The sequence below is a fragment of the Aspergillus japonicus genome (genome assembly GCF_003184785.1).
Source record: "Aspergillus japonicus CBS 114.51 unplaced genomic scaffold BO86scaffold_4, whole genome shotgun sequence".
Lineage (NCBI taxonomy): Eukaryota > Fungi > Ascomycota > Eurotiomycetes > Eurotiales > Aspergillaceae > Aspergillus > Aspergillus japonicus.
Window position 1 is genome coordinate 460,873 of NW_020291641.1, and position 23,284 is coordinate 484,156.

A 23,284-nucleotide genomic window follows, 5' to 3' on the forward strand; every position below is an offset into this window, starting at 1 on the left:
TGAGGGTGGATTAATGTGGTGAGATTAGTTCGGCCGGGTACATATTTGCGGCGTATGTATACTAGTGACTGAAAGTGACGCGCCGCATGCGCAACAACCCAGAGATGATCCGTCAACGCCTTTCCCAAACACTCCGACAAAAAACTGAAAACAAAGCAAAGACCCGCTAAGTGAGATAAATACCATGCAACAGCATATATTCCCAATTCTCCAGCATAATGCAACTCATTCTTCCCGCCCCAAAAGCAGCTACTCGATACTCATATTCATGAGTCCGTCATTCGTCTCGTTCATCCCCTGCAAGCCCACGCGCTTGGGATTCCCCGAGTGGCCGCTGGTCGTGGGGCGGGGCCCGTGCTCGCTGACGCTGGGCCGGTCGGCGAACAACGACCCCAGGTTCGAGCGGGGCGCCCCCCAGATATTCGGGCTGGTGTCCTTCACGGCGGGCGAGTTCGGCATGATCGGGCTGCTCTGGGCGCTCATGCTGGGCGACACGGCGCGACGTTTGAACAGGTTGGGGTCGAAGTCGTCGTCGCGCCGGCGTTTGCGCTTGATCTGCTCCCCGAGGAAGCCGGACTGCGTGGGGTGCGACGAGGAGACTTCGCTGCGCGACCCGGGTCGTTCGTGTGGTTTGGCGAACTCGTGGTGGTTGTGATTCTGGGTGGTCGTCGTGGACGGGGTGAAGTCCATGGTGAGGTCGTCTTCGGAGACCGAGGAGGCCCCGTGCTGGCGGGGCGGCGGCGGCGGAGTGCGGTATCGTTCGTCGAACGAGTTCCAGAAGTTGATCCCGCCCGAGTTCCGGTGGGCTTGGTCACTGAATTTGGGCTCGTCGGGGGTGGCTGCGGTGGCCCCGGCAGTTTCAGGCCGGTCTTCGGGAAGGTGTGGGGTGGTGGATGGCATGAAGGATTCGAGAGATGGAAGAGCTCCCGATGGTGATTTGGGCGGTACCTCGGGTTCACTCTCTCGAACTTGCCGAATCACTTCCGCTTCACGCTTGGCTTCGCTGTCGATCGGAGCGCCTTCTTCCATCAACGCTGCTCTGATGCGGGCGAAAGTCTTAGTTTTTGGCTGGAATACCCCGTTAGTAGCTGGTCTCTCCCCATCAAGTGCCGAATCACCTACCAGTAGACTGCCTCGGCGAGTAACAGCACGACGTATAACCCCCAGAGGCCCGCCCTCGGAGTTCGATGCATTGGGACTCTGCCCCCGCACGCCGCGGTGCTCCCCTTCATCACTGACATCTGACAAGCGTAAGTCCCGCGTCCCCAAGCTCAGACTTCCGCGTCGCGACGAGACACTGCCTCGGGCTGCGAAATAACCGCCGTTTGGATTCTCGATACTTTTCATCACTGGAGGGGACAATGGTCCAGGACTCTGCTTGGAGCTGCCACTGCTGGAACTCTGCCGACTGCGTCCTTTCCGGAAACGAGCACGCTGAAAGCTCATAAGGCTAGCCGCCGCCTGCGAATAGCCACCCATCCATTCACTTCCGGGACTAGACACATTGCCCACCGCGAAAGGGCTCACTCCGCCTCCAAACTTCTTCGCTTGCGGTGTGTTGGTGATCATGAAGTCGTCGCGATCGCCGATCATGGGCTCGTCATCCTCCTCGCTACTGCTGGTGTCCGATTCCATCATGTTGATGCTTGAGACGGAGCTCGAGATCGCGGTTCGGTCGCCGGGGTTCGAAGTTGAGAACGGATGAGCGGATGCCGATCCCAACGACCCGCGACGTTGTGGAATATTTACTCCGCGCCCACCGACCGTAGGCGAAGAGTCTGGCGATGCTTCAGCAAGCGTGGAATGGTGAAGGTTGGTACAGGCACGGGAGAAGTCGAGGCCTCGTGAGCGGCGGGGCAGCACCGAGCCCGGCGAGCTATAGATTTGGGAGGAATCGAGCTTTGGCGAAAGCGGGGCACGGTTGGACGCGGACAAGGAGCTGGAGCCGGGTGTTTTGGAGGGAAGGTTCAAGGGGAAATTGTGCATGAACGGTCGATGAGGGGTTTCCGGGGTGGCTGAAAGCGAAGAATCATCCTTACTAGGAGGTCGGGAATCGATGGGATGGTGGGGGGTTGCGGAAACCGGCTTTGCAGCGTCGGAGAGAGAGCGTGAGGCCGGCGATGGGCGTAGAGGGGGTCCTAGCGACCTGCTCCTGTCGACCGCATGGTCGGTGTCGATGCCTGATTTAGTGTTTTCGGTCCGCTGAGACAGTTGTTCGCTCAGCCGACTCGCAAAAGGTATGGCCAGGCTGTGCGACAAGCTCGAAGGGGCTTGCGATGATGACATAGTAGCGATGAGATCAGTTTCCAAACACGTGTCAATGCTGCAGCTGTGATTATTCGACGAGAGGAATCATGGTGACAATCGATCTGGTGGCGGGTATTCTTCGAGAAGCACCGTCAGGTCCGTTTCGTACTCGGGCAGATCGACGTAATGCCGCTCCGCTGAAAGGGTGTGAAAGGGGCTTCGGTCGGTTCGATGAGGAGAGACAAGCGTGTGAGGAGTATCATAGATTCATATATGCAAAAAAGAAGTACCGAGTACCAGGGGGATAAGGATAAGGATAAGGAAGATTCACTGGCGGCAGGCGGCGAGACAAGGCGATCGGGACTGGAACCTCGGACAGTTGAATGGGTTGAGTTGAGTTAATTGAAATGCTGGGCGCGTTCTGGTTTCGGATCGGCGCGCTGACGTTCAACTTGGCCCAATCCGGCGAATCACACCCAGTCTGCCCCGCCTCCTTCCGGCTTTCACTGGAAAGAAAGCCTCAGCCCCGGCCGGACCCTGAACATCCATCTCAATGGTCCGATCACATCACATCACATTAACTACTAACTCTAACAAGGTATATGCTTTGAAGCTTCAGCTATCCATCCTCAAAACACCTACCCAACAAAAAAAGAAAGAGAAAGAAAAAGAAAAGGCACCACTATCCTACAAAGTAAGTCCTCCAAGAAGACAACTTCCATCATGCCTCATGCCAAGCTCATCGCGTTGCTTATCGGTGCAACGTACCACTCCCAGTCGTTGCAACCTTGATTATCCTCCGAGGCATCTACAGGCGAGCCTTTGACCATATCGCTGTCTCGTGCCTGCCAAACCTTGACAATAACCGCTCGAGTCCGGGCAACATTGGAAACGCTGGACTCCGCCATCGCGGCTAACGCCCGCAAGACCAAGGGCCGTCCGTGGACCACGGTCTCACCACGGTTGTCTCTCCAAACCTCATCCTGGCCTGGATCCAATTCAACTGCGGCCACGAACACAGGCCAGGTCATGCTCACCAGCGAGCCCGAGTCGAGTAGGTCCGACACAAGCCGTAAGATCTTCCGAACGTAGCCCACTACTAATGGCGTGGATGGAGACGCCCCATACAAGGCGCAATGCAGGTATAAAACGGCTGCAAGACGCTTCAGCTCAGCAGCTGATTCGAGGTTGCTGTCGTCGTCATCGCTGACTTCTTGCACAAGGTTCTCGAGCTTGCGCACCAAGGACGCTGCCCTTTGCGAGAAGGATGCCCGGGCTGCATGGGAGGTCAAACTCCGTCTGGTCCGGCTCATTTCAGTGATCGAAGACAGAATAGAGACCAACTCAGGACTACATCCCATCCATAGATCGATGTTCCGTTCGTTTTCGTGCCAATAATCCGTCCCAAAGCTCACTTCTTCCCCGCATGCAGTGCGGCCCATGACATCCTGGAATGCAAAAAATAGCTCCGCAAAGGCAGACACAGGGTCCAGGGCATCGCGGGATGTCGCAAGGGAAGAGTTCTGTCGCTGTCTGCGAAGACGAATCAGATCCTTGGCCCCCTTGAGATGAATGGTCCAGCGTTGATCGCAGTTGTCGACAATCTCATAGAGACACAACATCATCATAATGGCTAGCACCTCAGGGTCTTCGGAGCATATTAGCGGGCCTTCCGTTGCAAGCCGGTGACGCAGGCCCCGCAATGCTTGTGCTTTGAGCCGAAGCCCAATGACACTGTACGTAGAATCAAAGCGCGCCCAGTGGCAGGCCCCAAGAGCTTGTATCGCGGTAAACATGAGCGGAGACGCGGACAAGCAGAAGGGCAGAATGATCGACGCAAAGGGCGACGAGAGCTTAGAGCTTGCGGTGGTCCGAGGACACACCTGTTGAAGATAGTAGTCAAAGAGGAATCGATCCTCGGATGCAGACATGGGCGGAAACAATGACAACGAGGGAGACAGTCCGACAGGCTCCGGATGAATGGACGAAGCATTCAGCACGTTCATTGAGAGCGGCGAATCGAGACTGGTCTCACTGACATAGCGTGGAAAGTGGTGATAGCCCTTGTCGCGAACGATCAGGGCGTTCAGCTCGTCGCACGCTACGTCGACTTCGTATGGCTGATCAAATGTTGCGACCCCGCTATTGACAAAGCCCCACGATTCTATAAGCGGGACAGGACACCATTCCTGATCATCAATGAAGATAGAGGGCGATGCCCCGGGCGACGGCTTTGGGGAAGGCCCACCGGTAGCCCGGGCCTTACTCCAGACGCCGGCTCGGCCAAAGGCGAGGCCACGGCTCACGAATTCGGATTCCCATTTGAGCACTAGTTGAGTCGTACAGACCAAGCCTTTCTCCAAGCACCGAGTGCATGTTGGCTTCTTCGTGTCGCAGCGAACTCGACTCGCGCGGCATTCTTTACAGCCGCCACGACTTCGGGTCTTGACCGGACCCACGCGGTCTGCAGCCTTCTTGCGCGGCATCCGACCGGTGATCCCTTTACATGGCCGGATCGTTAGATTCTGAGAGTCTCCAGAAGCCAAAGACCGGCTGATTGACCTGAGCAAATCTTCGCCAGGCAGTAGGACAAGCAACTTTGATGCCGCTTGCTGTGGCAATACCTGGGACAGCAGACGTCTTCAGGAAAAGTTTTGGAGGGGTTAACAGCTGTGCTGCAACGGGCCAATCGAATCTGCGGGTAGTACCGAATGATTGGCCTGGCTAAATCACCGGATAAGCGCCTTTTCTTGGTGTAATTTGACCTTTAATCAGCGAGGTGAGGGGAAGACAAGACGAGGCTTATCGAAATGCTAGTCCGAGTCATCGCCGGGTCGATAAGAGCGGAGATGGGAGTTACCTTAGCCCGTGTTGCTTGCTGCCTGATATAACAGGCACAAAGTATAGTTCAATGAAGCCAAGTTTAGTGAGGCCTCGATGATTGTTTATTAACGACTTAGGAAAAGACACATATAGGAAGGCCATAATGATCTGGCATGAGTTGGGACGACAGAGATTATTGCTTACGTTTATTGAACACATCACCTTGTTGATTGGTATCGACAGCCGCAACGCTGGCTCTCAGTGGCCACGTGCGACCCCTCGGCGGTTATCGCGCTAGACCTCCGTGTTGACATCGGAGAGCTGTCCATGATCTAATCATCAGGCAGTTGCATTCATCCCACCTGCACGCTGGCGAGCATATTGTTTCTTGTTCACCTCTCAATCCACTACCTCCCTGCAAGTTAGCTTCTCACCTTGTATAATAATTGCCTAGCCCCCATGGCCTCCACAGTTGACATCGCATCCTCTTTCATCGAGGGTGCCCCGCCCGGAGAGGTAGGTCAACCCCCCAATCCACGAGAGTTCAATCCACTTGTTATGGTGAACTTGCCCAAGCTAACCTTGACTTGAAATAGCTTGCAGATGTCGTCGCAGGTACGCCCAGTCCTTGCTGCATCCCGTCCCTACTCCCGTCACGTCCCCCACGGCAACCAGCCCAGAACTGAACAAGAACAGATGTCAAGTCCCTGACCTCCGACGGCCCCGATATCATCCCCTCTCTGGCCCCGGCCTTCGAGCGCTACAATGAGACACAGTTGGCGACCGTGAAGCTTCCAGGCGCCAGTCAGGAGGTGCGGCTGCGTCGGTGATACCCCTGAATGGAGTACGATCTGACAGCGTGCTCACAGGTCTTGATCTCCGAATACAACAAGTTGGAAGGGAACCGGTACTTTGATGTGGAGAGCCAGACGTCTTTCGAGGTGGACCATGTCACTCAGGTTGGTCACTGCATTGTGCGTGGTGGGGTGGCTTGACGGCTGAACTTGTGGTATCTTTGTAGGAAGCCTCCGCTGCGCAATCATATGTTCTCGAGTCGCAGAACGCCGACTTGATGTGAGTTCGAGCTGCATTTTGGGCGTGTGATTTGGAGTGCAGCGCTAACCCGTCGCGACACAGCAAATCTCTTCTCAAGTCACTTGGCGCTCACGCCCTCGAACACTACCGGAATTGCTCGTACGGTGTCTACCCTATTGAGGAGGACAGCGCCGTCGCTATTGTCCTTGTCGCCAACCGCTACTCCCCTAATAACTTCTGGTGAGATCTATCCATCGGTCCGACCACCAACACCCGCTTTCTAACCGGAAATACCAGGAACGGTCGCTTCCGCTCGATCTACACTGTTCCCGTCTCGTCGGAGTCGACCACGATCTCGGGTAAGATCCAGGTGGATGTGCACTACTATGAGGACGGAAACGTGGCGCTCAACACGACCAAGCCGATCAGCCTGTCCGTGACGTCTTTGGATGCGGGGGCCATCGTCTCGCGCATTGCCGGAGCAGAGCGGGACTACCAAGAAGACTTGAACCGAGCTTTCGTACAGATGGCCGAAGGATCGTTCAAGGGACTGCGCAGACAGTTGCCCATTACACGGCAGAAGGTCGAGTGGGAGAAGGTTGGGGGATACCGCCTGGGACAGGACATCTCTGGCGGAAAGGGACGGTAGACGGTAGGTTCAGCGTGACCTTTTTAAACCAGCGTTCTTGTGTGTAGCGGGTAACTAGTGTTGTTAGTTCTTCACCAACTAGGCCAGTAGATATGCAGAGGGAATGTAGATAAGCGGGATGCGCGATCCCGATATCGCCAGTAATTAATTAGCCTTGCAGACGCCGTATCAGGTAGCTTGATCCGCTAACGCGTATCTGATCTGGGTGGGTGAACAGTGCCGATTGCCCATTTTCTTTCATCACTTCTCCAATGAATCTCTGTACATAAGTTTGCCACCCACTCACTCCCTTTCGTCCATCCCTCCCATTATCTATTAGGATAATCATCTTGATCTTAATTCCACCCCTGCACCACCAACACTCACCCCAATGCTCGACCGCCTCTCGCGCTTCTATCGCCTCAACACAGGCTACGAAAAGACCCTCCGCCTAATCCAAGCAATATGCCTCGTGGCACTGGAAATCGGCTCTCTGGACAGCATCACGACCAAACGAGTATCAGCCGCTAAATCCCAATTAGCATTGAGTTCGTTCCTCCCCCCCTTGTCTGCCTTATCACCCTACAAACCTGCCACCCAGTACTGAATCACGACCACAGTCCGCCGCTGTATCCGCTTCTGGAATTTCCTGGACTGCTTCAACCGCGTTTCCGCGCTCCTCGGACAAGACGCCCCTAATCCCCGCAAGAAGAACCACCCTACTACTACTACTACTACTGCCACTACCTCGCCCACGGGGTTCCTGTGGTTGCTCGAGGTCGCGAAGTGGAGTTGCTTCGGGGTGTATTTCCTCCTCGAGGATTTGACGTTGGTGAGTCGCCTTCCACCCCGGTGATGTGTTTCTTTGCTTCGGCCCTTCTTTACCCTGATTGGAGTCTCTTGGTTTTGGGCCGGGGTTTATGTCGGGGTGGTTTTCCTTATTGTCTCCGCGGGTTGCTTGGCGCCCGATTTCTTGTTCTACGCCCTATCCGTTTTCCTCGTCAATCCCTTGAGGGTGAGTCTGGATTCACTAACATGACGCAAAAGCTCCACGTCGCGGAAATCTACCCCGTCCCGTGGGCGAAGACGGTGACTGTCGAGGCTTTCAAGTTCTGGTACTATGCGCTGGCGCTGTCGCTGTTTGGGGCGGTTTGGGAGTGGTGCGTTGGGGGTGCTGGGTCTGGGGTGAAGGGGGTGAGGAAGGGGAGGCGGGGTGCTGCTGGTGCTGGGGCTGGGAAGGAGAAGGGGAGGGCGGGCGCTGCTGCAAGTACGTCCGCGCTGCTCAAGAGGGTGGTTGTTGATGGGTGCGATTTGCTGATTCCGGGGACTTATCTTGGGTGGATGGGGGTTGGGCCGTTGGGGGTTGGGGTGGGGATGGTGGTTAGTACGGTTGTGTCGTTGCGGGAGATTTGGAGGAGTGTTTAGAGCACCGTTGATGCTTGGTAATCTAGGCTGGAGTGGTGGAGGGTGAGATGACTGGGTGTGGGTATGCGGATGCGTGGTGTGAGGGTTTGGATTGTGAAGGCGGCAGGGGATTGGAGGTTGTTGTACTGTATATAGCATTTTGGTCGATGTATATGCTGCTGCATTTAGAGGGGCGAGTTGGAATAGATTGCTGTGTTTGCCGGTATGAATGTCATGGCTTGTAGCTATGATCATTCTCTCTAGAGGGGAGCTGCACGCATTGGATGTCCAGCCTACAATCGCCTGCTGCATACTACTCCAGGATTGATCTCGACAACATCTCAAACATGATCCATAGAATGCAGAACCCTACAACAGCACACCCAGAAGAAGAAATAGAGGAAGCGGCATAACTCACTCATCTCATCTATTCCCCGATCTATACAACTCTATCTATCTCTATCATTCCCCCAAACACCCACCCACCCATCCCTCTCTAAAAATCTATCATCAACTCAAACCGACCCCGCCTCCTCCCTCTCCCTCTCGCTAATCATCTCCTCAATATGCGGATTCAACCAATACTCCCTCAGCACCCCAGCCTCCATCTTCTTCGCCCCATCAATAACGCCCCGACACCGCGCGCCGGCCCCACACGTGCACTGGAACGGCTGATCCATCTCCCACTCCGACTGCGGGTAGAAGAAGGTCAAGGGGTCGCCGGCCTGCAGGTCGCGGTCCGCCACGACGCGCACCTCCATGCGGTGCATGTCGAAGTCCACCGTCGGCGCGCACGAGTGGTTGCAGTAGACGAGGTCGGAGTTGAGCTCGATGTGCGCGTCGCGCCCCGTCTGCACGGAGGTGTACGCTTTTTGGGCCGGGGTCGTGCCTGTGATCTTGCAGAAGAGGGAGCCCGCCGGCAGCGAGACGAGGGAGTAGGCGCCACTGGCGAAGGGGATGGGGCTGCGGTGGACGTGGATTAGGGTTGGGTGCGTGGGTGGGGGTGCGGGGGGTTGGTCGCTCGTCGTTGTGGTAGTAGTGGTGGTGGTGGACATTGTTGGGTTGGGTTTTCTGCGGGAACGGTGGGTGGTTGAGGTGGGTGTAGTATTTGGGGAAGTCTATGCAAGGAGAATAGGAAATATTCGTTGAGAAGAGGCCATTGTGACGACTCTTGGAGCAGAGGGGCTCCATTATATGGGCGCGGGGTACGGATAGTGGGGAAAGGCAAGGTTGGCAGGCGGGCAGGCAGGCAGTAAAGGAAAGGAATGGGATCCGCGGGAACGACCGAGGTTCAATTCCACGGCCTTACGTCCGGGGCTGGTCATGGGTCGGTGAATGACTCCCATCACGTAATAGCGGCAGGTGGAATTGGATTTACCTAGGTAATTCTGAAGAAAGCTGGAGACAGCGCCATCATCATATGTCTAGGAGCGCTTAGTCTGTTTGCGATAGATAGAATGGAACACTAATTCAGCCGGACGGTCATTTCCTGACCATTCAACCACCGCTCCAGGTTGTCCGCGACCTCCTGGTACCACCCGTGGATCTGTTCATCCGCGTACCCCGTGTGCGGCGTCAGCAGGACCTCACTGCGGCCATCCTTGCCCCAGGCCGTGGTGCGCCAGGGACTATCCGCCGGCAGCGGTTCGGGCTCGAAGACGTCCAGCGCCGCGCCCGCGATCGCCCCGCTGTTCAGCGTCTCCAGCAGCGCCGCCTCGTCCACCAACGGACCTCGGGACGTGTTGACCAGCAGCGCCGTCTGCTTCATCGCCGCCAGCTCCTCCCGACCCACAATGCCCCGACTACGCTCCGACAGCACGCTATGCACGCTCACCACGTCGGCCTCCCGGAAAAAGGCCAGCTTGTCGGACACCGCCCGAAAGCTCCCCGCCGGTAGGCCCATCGCCCGGGCCTGCTCGTCCGCCTTTTCCTGCGTCAGGTTCGTCGACCACGCGATCACCTCCAGCCCAAACCCCTGCACCGCGATCCTGCCCACCTGAGCCCCCAGTTTCCCCAACCCCAACAGTCCCAATGTCTTCCCCGCCAGCGTCATCCCCAGCGACCCCTGCCACTCGCCGCGCTTGATCGCCGCATCGTCGCGCGCGACGTGGCGCGCCGCGTTCAGGATCAGCGCCCAGGTGTGCTGCACGGTGGAGTTCAGCCCCGCGGGCCGGGTCTGCGTGCCGCCGACGGGGATCCCCCGCTCGGCGCAGTACTGGCTGTCGATGGCGAGGTTGCGCGTGCCGGTCGTGAGGAGCAGTTTCAGGTTCGGAAGCGCGGAGAGCGTGTCCTTGGAGAAGGGGGTGCGTTCGCGCTGGGAGACGATGATCTCGAAAGGTCGGAGGCGCTCGATGAGTTGTTGCTGTTGGTCGGCCAGGCGGGGGTTCAGCGTGTCGGGGAAGTAGCTGAACTCGACGCGGGAGGTCAGATGCTCGAAGTGGCGCGGGCTGATGTTTTGGTAGTCATCGAGGACTGCGACCTTGGGTGCCATTTTGAGGATGCGCGTAGGTAACTGCACAGAAAAGGAACGGGACAGAATGCTTGGGTGCATTGGTGACGATGGAGGGAGACGCAGAATCGTGTTGGGGTGAGGGACATTTTGTCCCGGGGGAGGAAATACCCGGCTCACCCCGCGATCTCGTCATTTGTTCCCCGCATTTGCATTCGGTGTAGAGTGCGCAGACCACAGTGTACTTTGTAGCAATTTACTTCACAGGCTGGGAAAGCCTTCGAGACCAGTTGAGATTCTGTAATGGATTATTCCCCAAGAGGTATACCAAGGCGAGATGTACGAGATTGCAAGCTTGAGCTGAAATTCGCACCTCCGCCAGAAACTCTATCTCGCTCTTCATAAAAACAGTACAGTGTAACTAGTATCTTATCCAATTATCTTAGTGTGCATTTATATGAGTCTCTGAGCCAGAATGCCTCATTATAGCTTTTCATGTGATCAGCAATTACATTGCAAACATATGATAAAACGCTCGAGAGTCCAGCCTCGGTGATCGTCATGTCCGTGGGAGCTACTATCGCGATCGGGCAATTGACCGCCTGGCCTGGCCCAGTGGTGGCAGAATGGCACTCTCACCGCCTACTACTTTGAGCGCTGGGTTGGAAGAAATTCGACACCGTCCAGACTTTGGAACTGGAAACTGTTCTAAACGCTGGGCGTTGGAACGATGACTTGACCGCCAGCCTTACCGCCTTGAGCGGCAGAACGGTCGAGACCTCGCAATGCCGACGCTCCATTTTCACAGTGAACAGCCCCAGAAAAGTCAAATGGGAAACTGTTCAGTTTAGACGGTGGCAGAAAGGCTGTTAAAGCGGCAGCCAGACTGCTCCTTTTGGCCGTACTCATTCCACGTCTGGATGCAGCAGAACGCTCGCAACCTTGCAACACTGATATCAAAGAGAAAAGCGCCCAACAAGTCAACCGAGAACTGTTCGTGTTGATCACTGGCACCAAGCTGCGCCAAGGGCTTGCTATCATTTGCTATCGTTGCAATGGATGAAGACCTGGAGTACAAAACATAAGCTCCATTCATCTTCAAGTTTTGATCTCAATATCTGGCACTGATTACAAGCTAAATGGGCATTAACCAGTGTACTTACAAAATTCCTGCCTTTTTCGAACCAGAGTCTATTCGGCTCTCTATCTGGACTTTGATCATTGTTTCCTAGTCAACCAATCCTACATCATCTTGCCTTCCATCTTCAAATTGAGAACCCGCTCTTTCAATGATACTAACTAAACCGCGGACTATCACTGCCACTGCTCACAGATCTAGGGCGCTTGACACGTGGGAGCTCTTCGCCCAGGCTTGGATACTGCAGCTTGTAGTCACTTCTGCGCCTTTTGAGGCCAGAGGAGGCACTATCGCTACTGGCTGAGCTTTGGCCGTCACTCAGAGAGGATATACGAGCCATCCCACCAGGACCCTCGCTATGATCGTCGTTCGGCGTCTCATCCACTGACATCGGACTTCCCTGCGACAAAGCGCCAGAATCGCCCTCCAGCGCCCGCGTGGCCATATCCATGAAGTACTCTCTCCACTCTTTCGCAACGTCCCTAGCGTTCCGCACCGCCGCCACAGCCTTCCGAAACTGCCCCACTCCGCGATCAAGACGGCTATAATAGAGGTCCGTCAGCTGATAATCCGCCTCTCTGGATTCATCCTCGGGCTTCATCATATACACTCCGTAGATCGTCACCGACTCCTCGAACACGACGACGACGATGGAATACGCGTTCTCGTCCATCCACGCCTCGTCTTCGCGCGCATGGAAGCGCAGCTTCTGCACCGCGCGCGCCCCCAGGGCCCCATAGTGCATCGCCCGCAGCTCGGCGGGCTCATCGGCATTGTCGTCGAGCTGCAGCTGCACGAAAAAGTTCGGCACCACGCCGTATGCGTCCGTCGCGGGCAGGATGTAATCCTTCAGGTCGTTGGCGATCCGGCCGTCCGCGTCGAGGGCGTAGAAATCGCCACAGTCGAAGTAGCTCGGCTGCGCCAGGAACATTCCCTGCACCAGCGGGGCCAGGCCGGTGATCGGCTCGCTCTCGTAGGTGAGGACCGTCTCGGAGGCCTCGCCCAGCAGCATGTCGAGCGCATCGTTGAACTTGGCACGGCGCTTCCCGAAGTTGCGGCAGGCTTTGAGCCAGACCTTTTGGTCGTTCTTGTCCAGCCGCTTGACGGATGGGCGAGTCTCCTCGAAGCGTTCCCGCAGAGTTACAAAGTTGCGCGGGCAGTACTCACTGAGCGAGCGGGCCGCGATGCCGTGGCGCTTGAGGAAGTTGCGGCAGTTGCCGTCGTAGAGGGAGGTCGAACTGCAGGCCTGCATCGACTCAGACCAACCGAACTATATCATCATCGTTCCGTTAGCCTCGGGTTCTAGGACGCCTGGGCACGAGGACTCAGCATACATTTCTACCCCCAGATAAATCCGGGCCACCATTCTTGGCAAACTCCTTCAGACTGCGTAGCTTGTGCGGTAGCCGCAAGCTTCTCCGATTTGCCCTGGTTTGTTGCTCCTTCTTCTTCCTTTCTTGTTCGGCCTCTTCGGCAATGGTCTTTTCGCGTTTGCGGAACTCGACGATGGCCCGGTGACTCAGGTAGATGTAGGGAAGATCGTCCCAGTACTTGCGGTCGATTTCGTACATGTCGTCGAAGCTGCCCGAGTGCGCAGCAGACGTGGAGCTGCTGGTGCTCCGTTCGATAATGCAAGGCATCCGGTCGCTGCTCGCGGTGCTGACGTGCGCTTCGTCTATGATATTGAGTATTAAGCTTCCTAAGTTGAAGACTGTGCGCAAGATGCTGTATGATTGTAGCATGGGGATGGTTGATGAATCGTAATTTTGCTGAGGATTGAGAGATCGCTTTCCAGGCTTGACTTTCTAATGCTTGTGTTTGAGCGAGATTATATCACTGAAGCAAAAGCCCCTTGTGTGCGTGCATTCTGGCATATATTGATATGCAGTAGAAGGAGAAGGGACAAAGAATGAGTAGTATCAGATTGTGTCTAGCGGAGGAAGACAAAGACACTGTTGCTTAGTGAAAGAACTCACTTCCTAACAGAGGCCTCGGGGCTTTTGAAAATTTTGCTTTCACAGCGAAGACACAATCGTGATCACTCCTTTGATGGATCAGTGGTAATTATAGCCAAACAGGACAAAGCATGACACCAGCCCAGCACAACATCCGCGGCACCTCAAAGCCAATAACCACCTAGAACGACACTGCTCAGAATCAACCAATGCAACAAAGAACAATCTTACATAGTCCATGACAACCACAATTTCCACTCTCAACCATCATCATGATCATGTCCATCATACGTCCCGCAAACTACACAGAGAATCCTTATGCCGACCGAGCAACTCGTAAGGCTCTTCACCTAAAGCTACCCAGACATCGCAACACCGGCGATAGCAACAACTCACTAAACATCATCCAGAACATCACCGTCGCCAACCGCTTCAAACTCCTCCGCTACCTAGGAGGAGGCGGCTACGGCGAAGTCTTCCTCGGTGCGATCATCCCATCCCATCCCACCTCTTCTCCCCCCTCCCCCAAAACTAACAACCACAAGCCCAAGACCTCCAAACCAAAACCACCGTCGCCCTCAAACTCGAACCCCTGAGCACGCGCGACACCCTCGAACAAGAACACACGATCTACACGGCGATCCAAGGCCCCGGGATCCCCAAAGTCTACTTCTACCACCCGTCCATCGACGACTACCGGCTCCTGGCCATCGAACTCCTCGGCCCCACCTTGGAGGACCTCTTCAACTACTGCCACCGCCAGTTCACCCTCAAGACGGCGCTGATGATCGCCGACCAGCTGCTGCTGCGCATGCAGCACATCCATGCCGCGGGGTACATCCACCAAGACATCAAGCCCGAGAACCTGCTGATGGGGCGCGGCCGGAAGGGCAACACGCTGTACATCAACGACTTCGGGCTGGCGAAGAAGAAGTTCGTGAGTCGGCGGAACGTCAAGTGCTACCGCGGGAAGCTGGAGAAGGATGTCGTTGGCACGGTGGTGTATGCGAGTCGCGCGGCGCATTCGAGGCATTGTATGTTCCCCTCCTTACTTGGTTGTTTGCTTTTGAGGGGTGATGTGAGGTTGGTGTGAAGAGGGGGGGGGATAACGGGTTTCGGGTTTGCATTGATGGGGTTGCGGGCTAACTAACTTTCCTGTTCGATGGGCTGCAGATCAAACCTACCGCGATGATATGGAATGTGTCGGGTACACGCTTGTCGAGTTCCTCCAGGGTGAACTCCCCTGGGAATATCTGGGCCATTCGAAGCATCGGCCCATCGGGGAGGCCAAGAGTCGCATCACGGTCCAGGAGCTGTGTCGCGGGTTGCCGGAGGAGTTTGAGTGGTACTTCGACCATGTGAATGGGCTGCGGTATAATCAGCTGCCGGACTATGAGTTGCTACGGGGCTGGTTTCGGAAGCTGTTTGCGAGGCGGCGGTTTGAGTGGGATAATGTGTTTGATTGGACGGAGAAGAGGTTCCACGAGTTGAGGGCGGAGTATAGGGTTGTGGAAGAGGGGGAGGACGAGGACGAGGATGGGGATGAAGACTATGTGGATTGATTTTGGAGGTTGTTGTATAAAGTATGACTGTATGCACAGTATCTCAAAGTCCCGTTTAGTATGCATTACTACGCCCGGAACATCATAGCTGGCCTTTGGAAGAACAAGAAACAAGAAAGTTGTTGAATTCGACGATTCAAGGCATGGAATGTACAGTGGAACTGCGGATACGGCATCCAGCAAGTCATCAAGCGCCATCTGCGATAAGATTTGGCTGATATGTAAGGGGTAAACAACCTTGAGTCGCATGCGCGACCACATTTCTGGCCGGCAGGCGAGCCGCGGCTCTGGCTTAAAGAATGTCGAATTTGGGTGAGGACCGATCCGCAAACGAACCAGTCGAAATAACAGCATGGACCGCAGTCAGCCCCGGCATCGCGTCTTCTGACATGTCACTGGTACAGGAAACAGAATATGCCCAGTGCTGCAGGGGGATGCCTATCGCCCACCCTAGTCTGGCATGCATGAGATGCATCATCTGCGGGACCTTGCATCTCATCCTGTAAGGTTCCTGGCTGCTGGGACTTCCCCTTTTGCCATGTCGTTCGTCACCGTATATCTCACCACGACGCGACCAAGCGAAGTTCAAGTTCCATCCTCAACACAACAATATGAATAGTTCGAAAACGGGCGTAGTAGGTGTGGCGCCATCTAATGAGACCTGCCTCTCAGGGCAGCAAGCAGCCTGGCTCGCCTCTTCGCCCACCTGCAATGACGGCTTCTACTGTGCGATTCCCCTAAAATGCCGGTGACAGCCCAAAGCTCACGAGTCACAAACAGGCCAGTCAAGCGAGGATAACCTCCCACCCGAACATTGCACTCCAACGTTCGAGTGCCACATCAAACGCCTCCAGGAAGGCTGGAATTTCTGCGACAGGCCACAGGGAGCGCTCGAGCCCGTGATATGCCCCGAGGGCAAGTATTGCGCGCCCGGGGGAGCACCACCTCTGCCCTGTCCGCAGGGCTCCTTCTGCCCCATGGGGACTGCCAGCCCCATCAAGTGCCATTCCCTCTCCCTCTGTCCGGAAGGGAGCTCACATCAGCGTGATCTGGTCGGTATTCTCTTGTGTATTCTGCTGGACATCGTGGTGGTTCTGGTCTGGATGCGGCGTTTCTCTCTGTCATCCGACCTGACGCGGCTAAGGTCATGGTCAAGGCTTTCGAGTGCGCGGCAGCGTAGAGACAAGGAGGGGATAGTTGTGGATTCGCGGGAGATAGGAGACGAGGAGCAAGATGTGCCGCAACTGTTGAGCTTCCCATTCCTGTCAATGGATGATACCTCAGCGCAGCCGTTGGGAATTACCTTTACAGATTTGAGCTTCAGAATCCGAGGCAGACCGACCAACATTCTATCTGGTCTGCATGGATCATGCCAAACTGGCTCGATTTTGGGAGTCATGGGCCCCTCTGGGTCAGGGAAATGTAGGTCGCGCATTAGCGATGACTGTTCTTGCTTGTGAGTGTCATTGAGGCTAAGTGTTCCTCCGTAGCGAGTTTCGTCAACATCTTAGGCGGAAAGAATAAGGCTAGCACCGGCGAGATCTGTTTTAACGGGTATAAGATGAAGCCTGCAGAGTATGCGCAAATACCCTAGCCCCTCTCTTCTGTGTCTTGGAACTGACTATGGTTTGGCAGACTGCGAGCGCTGATGGGTTTTGTCCCTCAAGATGATCTTGTCCTTCCTGAGCTGACCGTTCGAGAGAACCTTCTTCACTCGGCACGCGTGATGCTGGGTGGAAAACTCGGGGATCATGAGATTCAAGACTATGTTGAATCGCTGATTGCTTCTCTCGGACTTGCCAAGGTGCAGGACCAGATGGTTGGCAATGTTGCACAAAGAGGATTGTCTGGGGGCGAATGCAAACGGGTGAGTATCGGCCTTGAACTCGCCGCCGCTCCCAAAGTGTTGATCCTCGATGAACCGACCTCGGGCCTCGACGCGACCGCGGCACTGTCCTTAATGAGATTGCTGCGTTCAATCTCGCGTTGCGGAATCATGGTCATCTGTGTGATTCATCAGCCCAGGGCTGAGATCTTCGCTCTTCTGGATACTCTCATGCTTCTGAAATCAGGGAAACAGGTCTATTATGGCAAGGCCGCCACCGCTCAAGCCTACTTCACAGACCTTGGCTATGAGTTTCCTTCCTTCTGCAACCCAGCGGATATCATCATGGACATCCTCCCCAGTCATCCCTGGGAGGAGACAGATCTGCCAGCCAAGGAAGGGAAATCCTGCATGCCAGTAACAGGCATTTCTGACGCCGACTCGGGCGAAGCATCCGACACTCCACAACATGTCCCCAATATACTACTCTCGATTCGCCAGCGTAAAGCTTCGTGGGATCAACAAGTCTGGCTATCGTTTTGCCGCGGAACAGTGCAACAGACCCGACAGACCGCGAGTTTCTGCCTGGAGATAGTATCGGGCTCCGTCATCGGGGTCATGATCGGCCTGACGGTCTTCGAGTATCACGGCCATATCTTCCAAGGGATCTATCACCCTCCATTCGAGTTGCTCTCCAGTGCGGTGAACTACCGCATGGTCGCCGAGCAGGCGTTGCTTTCGTGCTTGGGCATAGGTGAGTGCTCGCCCCTGCCTCCGAAGATCGAATCGCGCCGAATCCGCTCACACGTGCCTCCGCACGTAGCATGTGCAGCCGGTCCTCCAGGCGTTAAGCTACTAGGTGAAGAGAGTATGTCAAGCCACTTCTCCTCCATGGCACACCTACTGACCAACCTTTAAGAGTTGATCTTCCGCCGCGAACAGCAATCCGGCCACTCCCGGAGCGCCTACTTCCTGGGCAAGAACCTCTCTGTGCTGCTGCGCATGTTTCTGTCGTCATTGCACTACACCACCATCTACATGGTACTAGCGACCCCGACGATCTCCTTCGGATCTCAGCTGACGATTGACTTTCTGTACTTCTACTGTCCGTACCCTCTCTGTCTCTCTCTCTCTCTATAACGGACAGCTGGCTGAAGAAAACAGGTATGTACGGTCTAGGCTGCATCGTGGCCGCCATCACGCGACGCGAAGACGGTCCACTGGTCTGCATGTTGAGCTGCCTTGTCATCTCTGCCCTCGGGGGCTGTGCACCCCGGCTGGCCTTGGTGAAGACATGGCATCTAGGCTGGTTCTGGTATCTTTGGCCTGCGGTGAGTGATTATTTGACTGAGTTGTCGAGTGAGCGGCGTCTGAACTCTGGTAATAGACATGGTTTTCCGAGGCGTTCTACAACGAGAACACTTCGCCGTTCGCCTATCTGTACCAATTGGACGGCGCGTCGGATTTTATCGGTTACAAGAATCACCGGACTGGATTTGATATCGGGTAAGAGTCAAAGCTCATACAGACAATGATTACCCCCACGATGCTGACACGCTGGTAGACTACTTTTGCTGATTGGGACATTGTATCGGGTGATATCTTATGGGCTTTTTGTGTCTGTTGGCTGGAGGTAGAGCATTTTTGTTGAATACCTTAGAGCATGAAAGCAAATGCTTCTACTCATGGAGAATGTCCAGCTGAATTGGGAGGCCATGCTGATTGCATCTTGTCTCGCTTGAGAAACCCCTCGAAAAACTGCCTGCGGAGCATTCCATGCTTGCCACGGCTGTTTTAAGAAATGACAGAGGCAGAGCGATGGTAGCTCGTAAATCATGCAGCACCAAAGTCTGGCGCCGCTTAGTTAGACATGTCATATACCAGAAAGAGAGCCAAAAATACATCGAGATGATAAATCACACAAAATATAACTGAACAACTAAGTACAAGTACCACAGGTGGTGCAAACCATGAACTCAACCAAAAGATTCACGGCGTTAGATCGGGAACATTCATCTTTTAGGATTCCTTTTGTTCTTATATAGTTATAGTGCGGGCGCAGTCTGGCAGCCTAGCGGGCCGATGGCGTAGTGGAAGGCGATTCCACACTACGCCCCAGCCTCGCCGCCGGTGGGGGAGAACGTCCTGTGACAGACCTAGTCGGTGGCAGGATGCTTCTCCCGCCTCCAGTACGGGGGCGGACTGGGTCAGAAAACCCTGAGAAAAAAAAAAGGGATTTTCGTAGCACTGAAATGAGAGGGGTGACCCCTTGGAGGGATTCAACAATCCCGGGCTGCATCTGGGCAGTGTGAGCTTTTTGTTTCCCTGTGGGGTGGTTTGATTTTTGGGTGGGCGGCTGAGGGTATACAGTACTGCACACACAGCAACTACGACACCGCGTTTGTTCCCCTTCCACAACACAACACGTCAAGTGTCGATACCGCGGGGCCTCGCTTTTGCAACAACTATGTCAATCGCGTAGCTAACATTCTCACGGTCGTCGAAGCCCCTGAGAGATTTTTTCTCCATCTGAATATTCTATCTTTTTATCCCCTTGACATCCGCTCAACGTGCCTGTTATGTCTATTGTGATCTTGTCTGCACGCCTTCTCTCCCGAAACGCGTCTTCTGACCCCAAACGAGGTGCAATGGCAGCTATAGTGCATAACTTGCCTTGAGTCTCTATCTTTCTAGCCTGGTGCATCGCTAACAATAATACCGATGTTAGCTGCTGAAAAAAGACCAGCCCCACAGCCTTAACCCCCGCTGGGACCTTACGCAGACCCGACAAGATCGTCGTTCCTCGAACGAAGCCAGCTGGGTGGCGTATACTCTCTCACAATCGCCCCGTTCGTACTCGATGAGGCTTTCAACAGCTCTTTCCGATGCGAGTTGCTGAACTCCGTTCCGACACCGCGCGTGTATCACTAGGCGCGCAGCGAACCCAGACATCCGCGGACGCTACCACTATCCAACCCTATCGCAGTGAGCCCAACAACCCATTTCTTGGAGCTAAGCAGGATATGAGGTATCGCGGGCGTCGAGTTAGTCTATCATCCAGGACTATTGTACATGGTGCTCTTACTGCTGTGGACTCTAGCCCGCCCAGTGCGGTGCATCACATCACGCTTACCTGATCTGCACACGCCAGAACCTTTGAAACTGGGTTTACTGGCGGCAATCATGCCGTCCGAGTAGCGGCAGAAGGAGAGGTCTCTGTTTTGGGGCAGGATGGATCAACGCTGGAACGGCATGCGCTTTCGAGCCAAAATAGTTTCGTCGATTTTTACTAAAAAGACTGGGGCAAAGGCCGGCCCGGGTAAATCGCAATCTCCCTCTCCACGCCTAAGATGATTTATGGAGCAGACCGAAGTACCGTGGTGATTCCCGATGGCAGTTCCTGCTCCCTGTTTGGGAGTGTTTTGAAGCATTACTTGGTCTATTTAGGGAGAAACTTGGTGCTTGTTATGAGCATTCATATTGATACGATATATCTACGAATATTTTTTTGGGGGTCTTTTCTTCTTACATCAGGAAAAGAGAAAGGAAAGGTAAGCTGAAAAGCCTACGAGCTAGAGCCATGAGTACCAGAGCACCGACACCGCTCACAGCGCACTCCCTCCCGCTCGCCTAGGGTCCGCACCCTCTGCTGTAGCGACCTCACAACCTCCTCAAAGTCGAAGGAAGGATCGTCCTCCTGAGCGGACTCACCCTTCGGGTGCAGAGACCGAAGCCACTTCATCAGCGGGCGAATGTTCTCATCGGGGTCCACGTCCGGCCTGAACTCGGGGAACTCGTGGCGGCCGTGATAATTGCCGCGCTGGGCCGGGCCGGTGCCGCCGTCCGCAGTCAAGGCTTCCCTGTACAGTCGGAAGTGGCCGTCGACCCGGATCATCCCACCCATCGGCCAGTCGCGATATTCCTGGTGCTCTTCATACTCCGCTCGCTTGCTCCTCCATCGCTCTTGGACAAGCTCGAGGCCCGGCGCCCAGTTATCGGTCTTGAATCGGGGGTCCCGGGACTCGATCACCACGATGTAGGTACCGACGATGGTTAGGCTGTAGATCATGACCTCCCCGTGCGGGGTGGTCTTGATGATTGCTGGTTCGTCGCTTTGGGGCATTTTGGGTTGTTGTGGTGAAAGTGGAAGGTTGGGTGATGAAAGGGTGAAGGTCTGGGTGAGTGGGGGTGATGATGATTCAATTGGGGTCGGGGTTCATGGTCCTATTTATATCTGTGCTTGGGGCGTACAGGTCTCTTCTTCTGTGTTGGAATGTTTGTTTCCTCTGGGATAAAGGGATCAATCATATAAAGAGCCGTAGGGAAAGGTACCTGCCTATGGGAGAGTTGTCATACAATGCAATCAAAGAGATCATGGTGCGTATAAAGAATGCATTGGGCGTATCTTCGTTCTCCTTTACAAACGCTTTCAAACTCGGGACCAATTTGAAAGGAGTAGCTAGCCTGTGAAAGGCCTCTTGGTCAAAGGTACAAGTGCTCTTCCCTTTCAAACTCCATGGACGTCCCAAGGTTGGACTCGGGTTTGCTGGAGAGTGACAATGCGTTTTGCTGTGTCCATGCATATCGAGATAAAGCGTCATTGTGAAATAGCCGGTTTTAGTCTTGCTACTAACCGACAAGTCGAAGAGATAATGACCTGACTTTACATGGTAGTTCTACGCTAGATGGTCAAGATCCCGAGGTTAAGAAATGTATTCTAATCTATACTGTCTAAGATCTACAATGATACACACACGCGCATATGCACACACCTCTTTAGATTTCTCTCTCTATATGGACCTGCTCCGCTTGCAGAAATATGAGTGCGTGAAGATCAAGCCCCAGGCGCAGATGATGGCCACAAGAAGACACCAGGCAATCAATATCCCCTTAGTAGTGCTAGGGATGGACCAAAGAGACGCAGTCATGGCTGAGATCGCTGCAATCGTAGAGATCAGAATGCTTGTCGCTATAGTAGTCGGACATGGAGCAAGCAGTAATCGATGAGTCGCCGGAGAACTAGGAAGTGACGCCGTCGTCCTATGCCGACTGGGGCTCCAATATCTTTTCTTGCATGAACTGCCGGAGAGTCACAGACCTACCTCAGGATTTTACTTCACGGCATCGATATCATTCTGAAATCAAAGCCTCGATCGCGGGAACCTCAGTGAATCAATTCCCGCTGTACATGTTGCAGAAGTTGATTAATTGACCATGGACCTTCTCGGAGAGCACAAGGGAGAGAGCATGCGGCGGGTGGGGAAAATGCTGCTATTGCAAGTCGTATGGTATGGCAACTGGCATCGAGGGATTTAAGGGTGTAGTACTCTGACTACGAAACGGTGCCGGATGTCAGCATGTTGAGTAAAATTTATTCTACTGGAGTAACTCCGCGAGTCTTATCGGGCGCATTGTTAAGACAAGTGGGGACTAAATTAGGACCAGGAAAGTCGATGGATAGACTAGCATTAGTCTACATCGACTTTCCAGCTGTATGCTCCATCACTGAAGCAATTTCACATCAGATGGTCATGGAGACAGATTGAATAGATAAAGTGGCGAAAAGAATACGCGTCCAATACTCCTGCACTGATGCTATTGGGTGATTCGCGTAGCTCCGGATCCACAGATATACAGAATCAATCAGATGCCAAAGGGTCGGGACCCCTAGCTAGACACTGCAGAGAATAGGGTCAGTGGGCAGCTACTACACTACTAGTGTACCGGCTTTTTGGTGGCGCATCCGAGCGCATTATACTATAGCAAATGCCAGAGGGGTCAGTCAAGCTTCTTCCGGTAGGAGCTTAGCCAGGCCGGGGTGGACTCGGGGCTTATCCGAGAGAGCCGCATTCTCGAGCAAATTGGGGGCCGAAATCGGGCCTCACTGCCTATTTGGATATGCAACCGAGTCACTGTGGGCCTATGGCCGTTGTATCTCCGATGGCCCAGGGTCATGGATCCAGTCATCCCTCTGCTGGAAAACGCTCACTGCTGATTGTTGTTGAATGACTGATTATCATGGACCAATTGAGCCACAAAGATTCTATCACACTGCATTCCCGAAGCTGGCCTCACATGGGTGGACGAGAGAACGAGGAGGACCTCAACGAACCACACCGAGTTTCACGAAGTGTGAAGATGTCGGGACTGAAGACACGCAAAAAAACAATCACAAAGCAGGGACCCACAGGGACCAATTACTATATACTCCTCGTATG

The 23,284-nt window shown here is 54.5% G+C and overlaps 10 protein-coding genes across 10 annotated transcripts; 4 read left to right on the top strand and 6 right to left on the bottom strand.

Moving 5' to 3' along the window:
- Positions 1-8: 8 nt before the first annotated feature.
- BO86DRAFT_406471 (uncharacterized protein) lies at positions 9-2,624 on the bottom strand. Its single transcript, XM_025674186.1, has 2 exons — positions 1,123-2,624; positions 9-1,068 (listed from the first exon to the last, which is right to left on the bottom strand). Exons 1-2 carry the CDS (start codon positions 2,284-2,286, stop codon positions 250-252), a joined length of 1,983 nt encoding a protein of 660 aa, XP_025531947.1. The 5' UTR covers positions 2,287-2,624; the 3' UTR covers positions 9-249.
- A 277-nt stretch (positions 2,625-2,901) lies between these two features.
- On the bottom strand, positions 2,902-4,873 carry BO86DRAFT_138771 (Zn(II)2Cys6 transcription factor). Its single transcript, XM_025666172.1, has one exon. It carries the CDS (start codon positions 4,731-4,733, stop codon positions 2,976-2,978), a length of 1,758 nt encoding a protein of 585 aa, XP_025531948.1. The 5' UTR covers positions 4,734-4,873; the 3' UTR covers positions 2,902-2,975.
- Positions 4,874-5,416: 543 nt separating this feature from the next.
- Positions 5,417-6,887, top strand: BO86DRAFT_385630 (F-actin-capping protein subunit alpha). The gene is made up of 7 exons (XM_025671150.1): positions 5,417-5,586; positions 5,667-5,685; positions 5,767-5,882; positions 5,940-6,029; positions 6,092-6,144; positions 6,208-6,345; positions 6,403-6,887. The coding sequence occupies exons 1-7, from the start codon at positions 5,530-5,532 to the stop codon at positions 6,752-6,754; spliced, it is 825 nt and encodes a 274-aa protein (XP_025531949.1). The 5' UTR covers positions 5,417-5,529; the 3' UTR covers positions 6,755-6,887.
- BO86DRAFT_434618 (PEX11 domain protein) lies at positions 6,664-8,204 on the top strand (the record flags this gene model as incomplete). The annotated part of the gene is made up of 4 exons (XM_025675909.1): positions 6,664-7,281; positions 7,354-7,565; positions 7,781-8,000; positions 8,185-8,204. Exons 1-4 carry the CDS (start codon positions 7,125-7,127, stop codon positions 8,202-8,204), a joined length of 609 nt encoding a protein of 202 aa, XP_025531950.1. The 5' UTR covers positions 6,664-7,124.
- Positions 8,205-8,652: 448 nt separating this feature from the next.
- Positions 8,653-10,628, bottom strand: BO86DRAFT_415567 (uncharacterized protein; the record flags this gene model as incomplete). The annotated part of the gene is made up of 2 exons (XM_025674915.1): positions 8,653-9,208; positions 9,676-10,628. The coding sequence occupies 2 exons, from the start codon at positions 10,626-10,628 to the stop codon at positions 8,653-8,655; spliced, it is 1,509 nt and encodes a 502-aa protein (XP_025531951.1).
- Positions 10,629-11,522: 894 nt separating this feature from the next.
- On the bottom strand, positions 11,523-13,466 carry BO86DRAFT_406476 (uncharacterized protein; the record flags this gene model as incomplete). Its single annotated transcript, XM_025674187.1, has 2 exons — positions 11,523-12,994; positions 13,059-13,466. 2 exons carry the CDS (start codon positions 13,464-13,466, stop codon positions 11,882-11,884), a joined length of 1,521 nt encoding a protein of 506 aa, XP_025531952.1. The 3' UTR covers positions 11,523-11,881.
- Positions 13,467-13,947: 481 nt separating this feature from the next.
- On the top strand, positions 13,948-15,241 carry BO86DRAFT_353606 (double-time; the record flags this gene model as incomplete). Its single annotated transcript, XM_025669532.1, has 4 exons — positions 13,948-14,015; positions 14,090-14,162; positions 14,231-14,713; positions 14,853-15,241. The coding sequence occupies exons 1-4, from the start codon at positions 13,998-14,000 to the stop codon at positions 15,239-15,241; spliced, it is 963 nt and encodes a 320-aa protein (XP_025531953.1). The 5' UTR covers positions 13,948-13,997.
- Positions 15,242-16,480: 1,239 nt separating this feature from the next.
- On the top strand, positions 16,481-19,058 carry BO86DRAFT_434630 (putative ABC transporter). Its single transcript, XM_025675910.1, has 8 exons — positions 16,481-16,663; positions 16,732-16,816; positions 16,877-17,820; positions 17,890-17,934; positions 17,986-18,171; positions 18,231-18,397; positions 18,454-18,572; positions 18,631-19,058. Exons 1-8 carry the CDS (start codon positions 16,510-16,512, stop codon positions 18,701-18,703), a joined length of 1,773 nt encoding a protein of 590 aa, XP_025531954.1. The 5' UTR covers positions 16,481-16,509; the 3' UTR covers positions 18,704-19,058.
- Positions 19,059-19,461: 403 nt separating this feature from the next.
- Positions 19,462-19,860, bottom strand: BO86DRAFT_138870 (uncharacterized protein). Its single transcript, XM_025666173.1, has one exon. It carries the CDS (start codon positions 19,768-19,770, stop codon positions 19,558-19,560), a length of 213 nt encoding a protein of 70 aa, XP_025531955.1. The 5' UTR covers positions 19,771-19,860; the 3' UTR covers positions 19,462-19,557.
- Positions 19,861-20,631: 771 nt separating this feature from the next.
- BO86DRAFT_375609 (uncharacterized protein) lies at positions 20,632-21,189 on the bottom strand (the record flags this gene model as incomplete). The annotated part of the gene is made up of 1 exon (XM_025670488.1): positions 20,632-21,189. One exon carries the CDS (start codon positions 21,187-21,189, stop codon positions 20,632-20,634), a length of 558 nt encoding a protein of 185 aa, XP_025531956.1.
- Between the last annotated feature and the right edge of the window lie 2,095 nt (positions 21,190-23,284).

Coding starts and splice junctions, on each gene's coding strand:
- BO86DRAFT_406471 (XM_025674186.1), bottom strand. CDS start 2,286: ATGTCATCATCGCAAGCCCCTTCGAGCTTGTCGCACAGCCTGGCCATA. Junction 1,069..1,122: donor CTCGCCGAGGCAGTCTACTG/GTAGGTGATTCG, acceptor GGGGTATTCCAG/CCAAAAACTAAGACTTTCGC.
- BO86DRAFT_138771 (XM_025666172.1), bottom strand. CDS start 4,733: ATGCCGCGCAAGAAGGCTGCAGACCGCGTGGGTCCGGTCAAGACCCGA.
- BO86DRAFT_385630 (XM_025671150.1), top strand. CDS start 5,530: ATGGCCTCCACAGTTGACATCGCATCCTCTTTCATCGAGGGTGCCCCG. Junction 6,030..6,091: donor AGGTGGACCATGTCACTCAG/GTTGGTCACTGC, acceptor GTATCTTTGTAG/GAAGCCTCCGCTGCGCAATC. Junction 6,145..6,207: donor TCGCAGAACGCCGACTTGAT/GTGAGTTCGAGC, acceptor GTCGCGACACAG/CAAATCTCTTCTCAAGTCAC.
- BO86DRAFT_434630 (XM_025675910.1), top strand. CDS start 16,510: ATGGATGATACCTCAGCGCAGCCGTTGGGAATTACCTTTACAGATTTG. Junction 16,664..16,731: donor CCCCTCTGGGTCAGGGAAAT/GTAGGTCGCGCA, acceptor GTTCCTCCGTAG/CGAGTTTCGTCAACATCTTA. Junction 17,821..17,889: donor GCTTTCGTGCTTGGGCATAG/GTGAGTGCTCGC, acceptor CTCCGCACGTAG/CATGTGCAGCCGGTCCTCCA.
- BO86DRAFT_138870 (XM_025666173.1), bottom strand. CDS start 19,770: ATGCACCAGGCTAGAAAGATAGAGACTCAAGGCAAGTTATGCACTATA.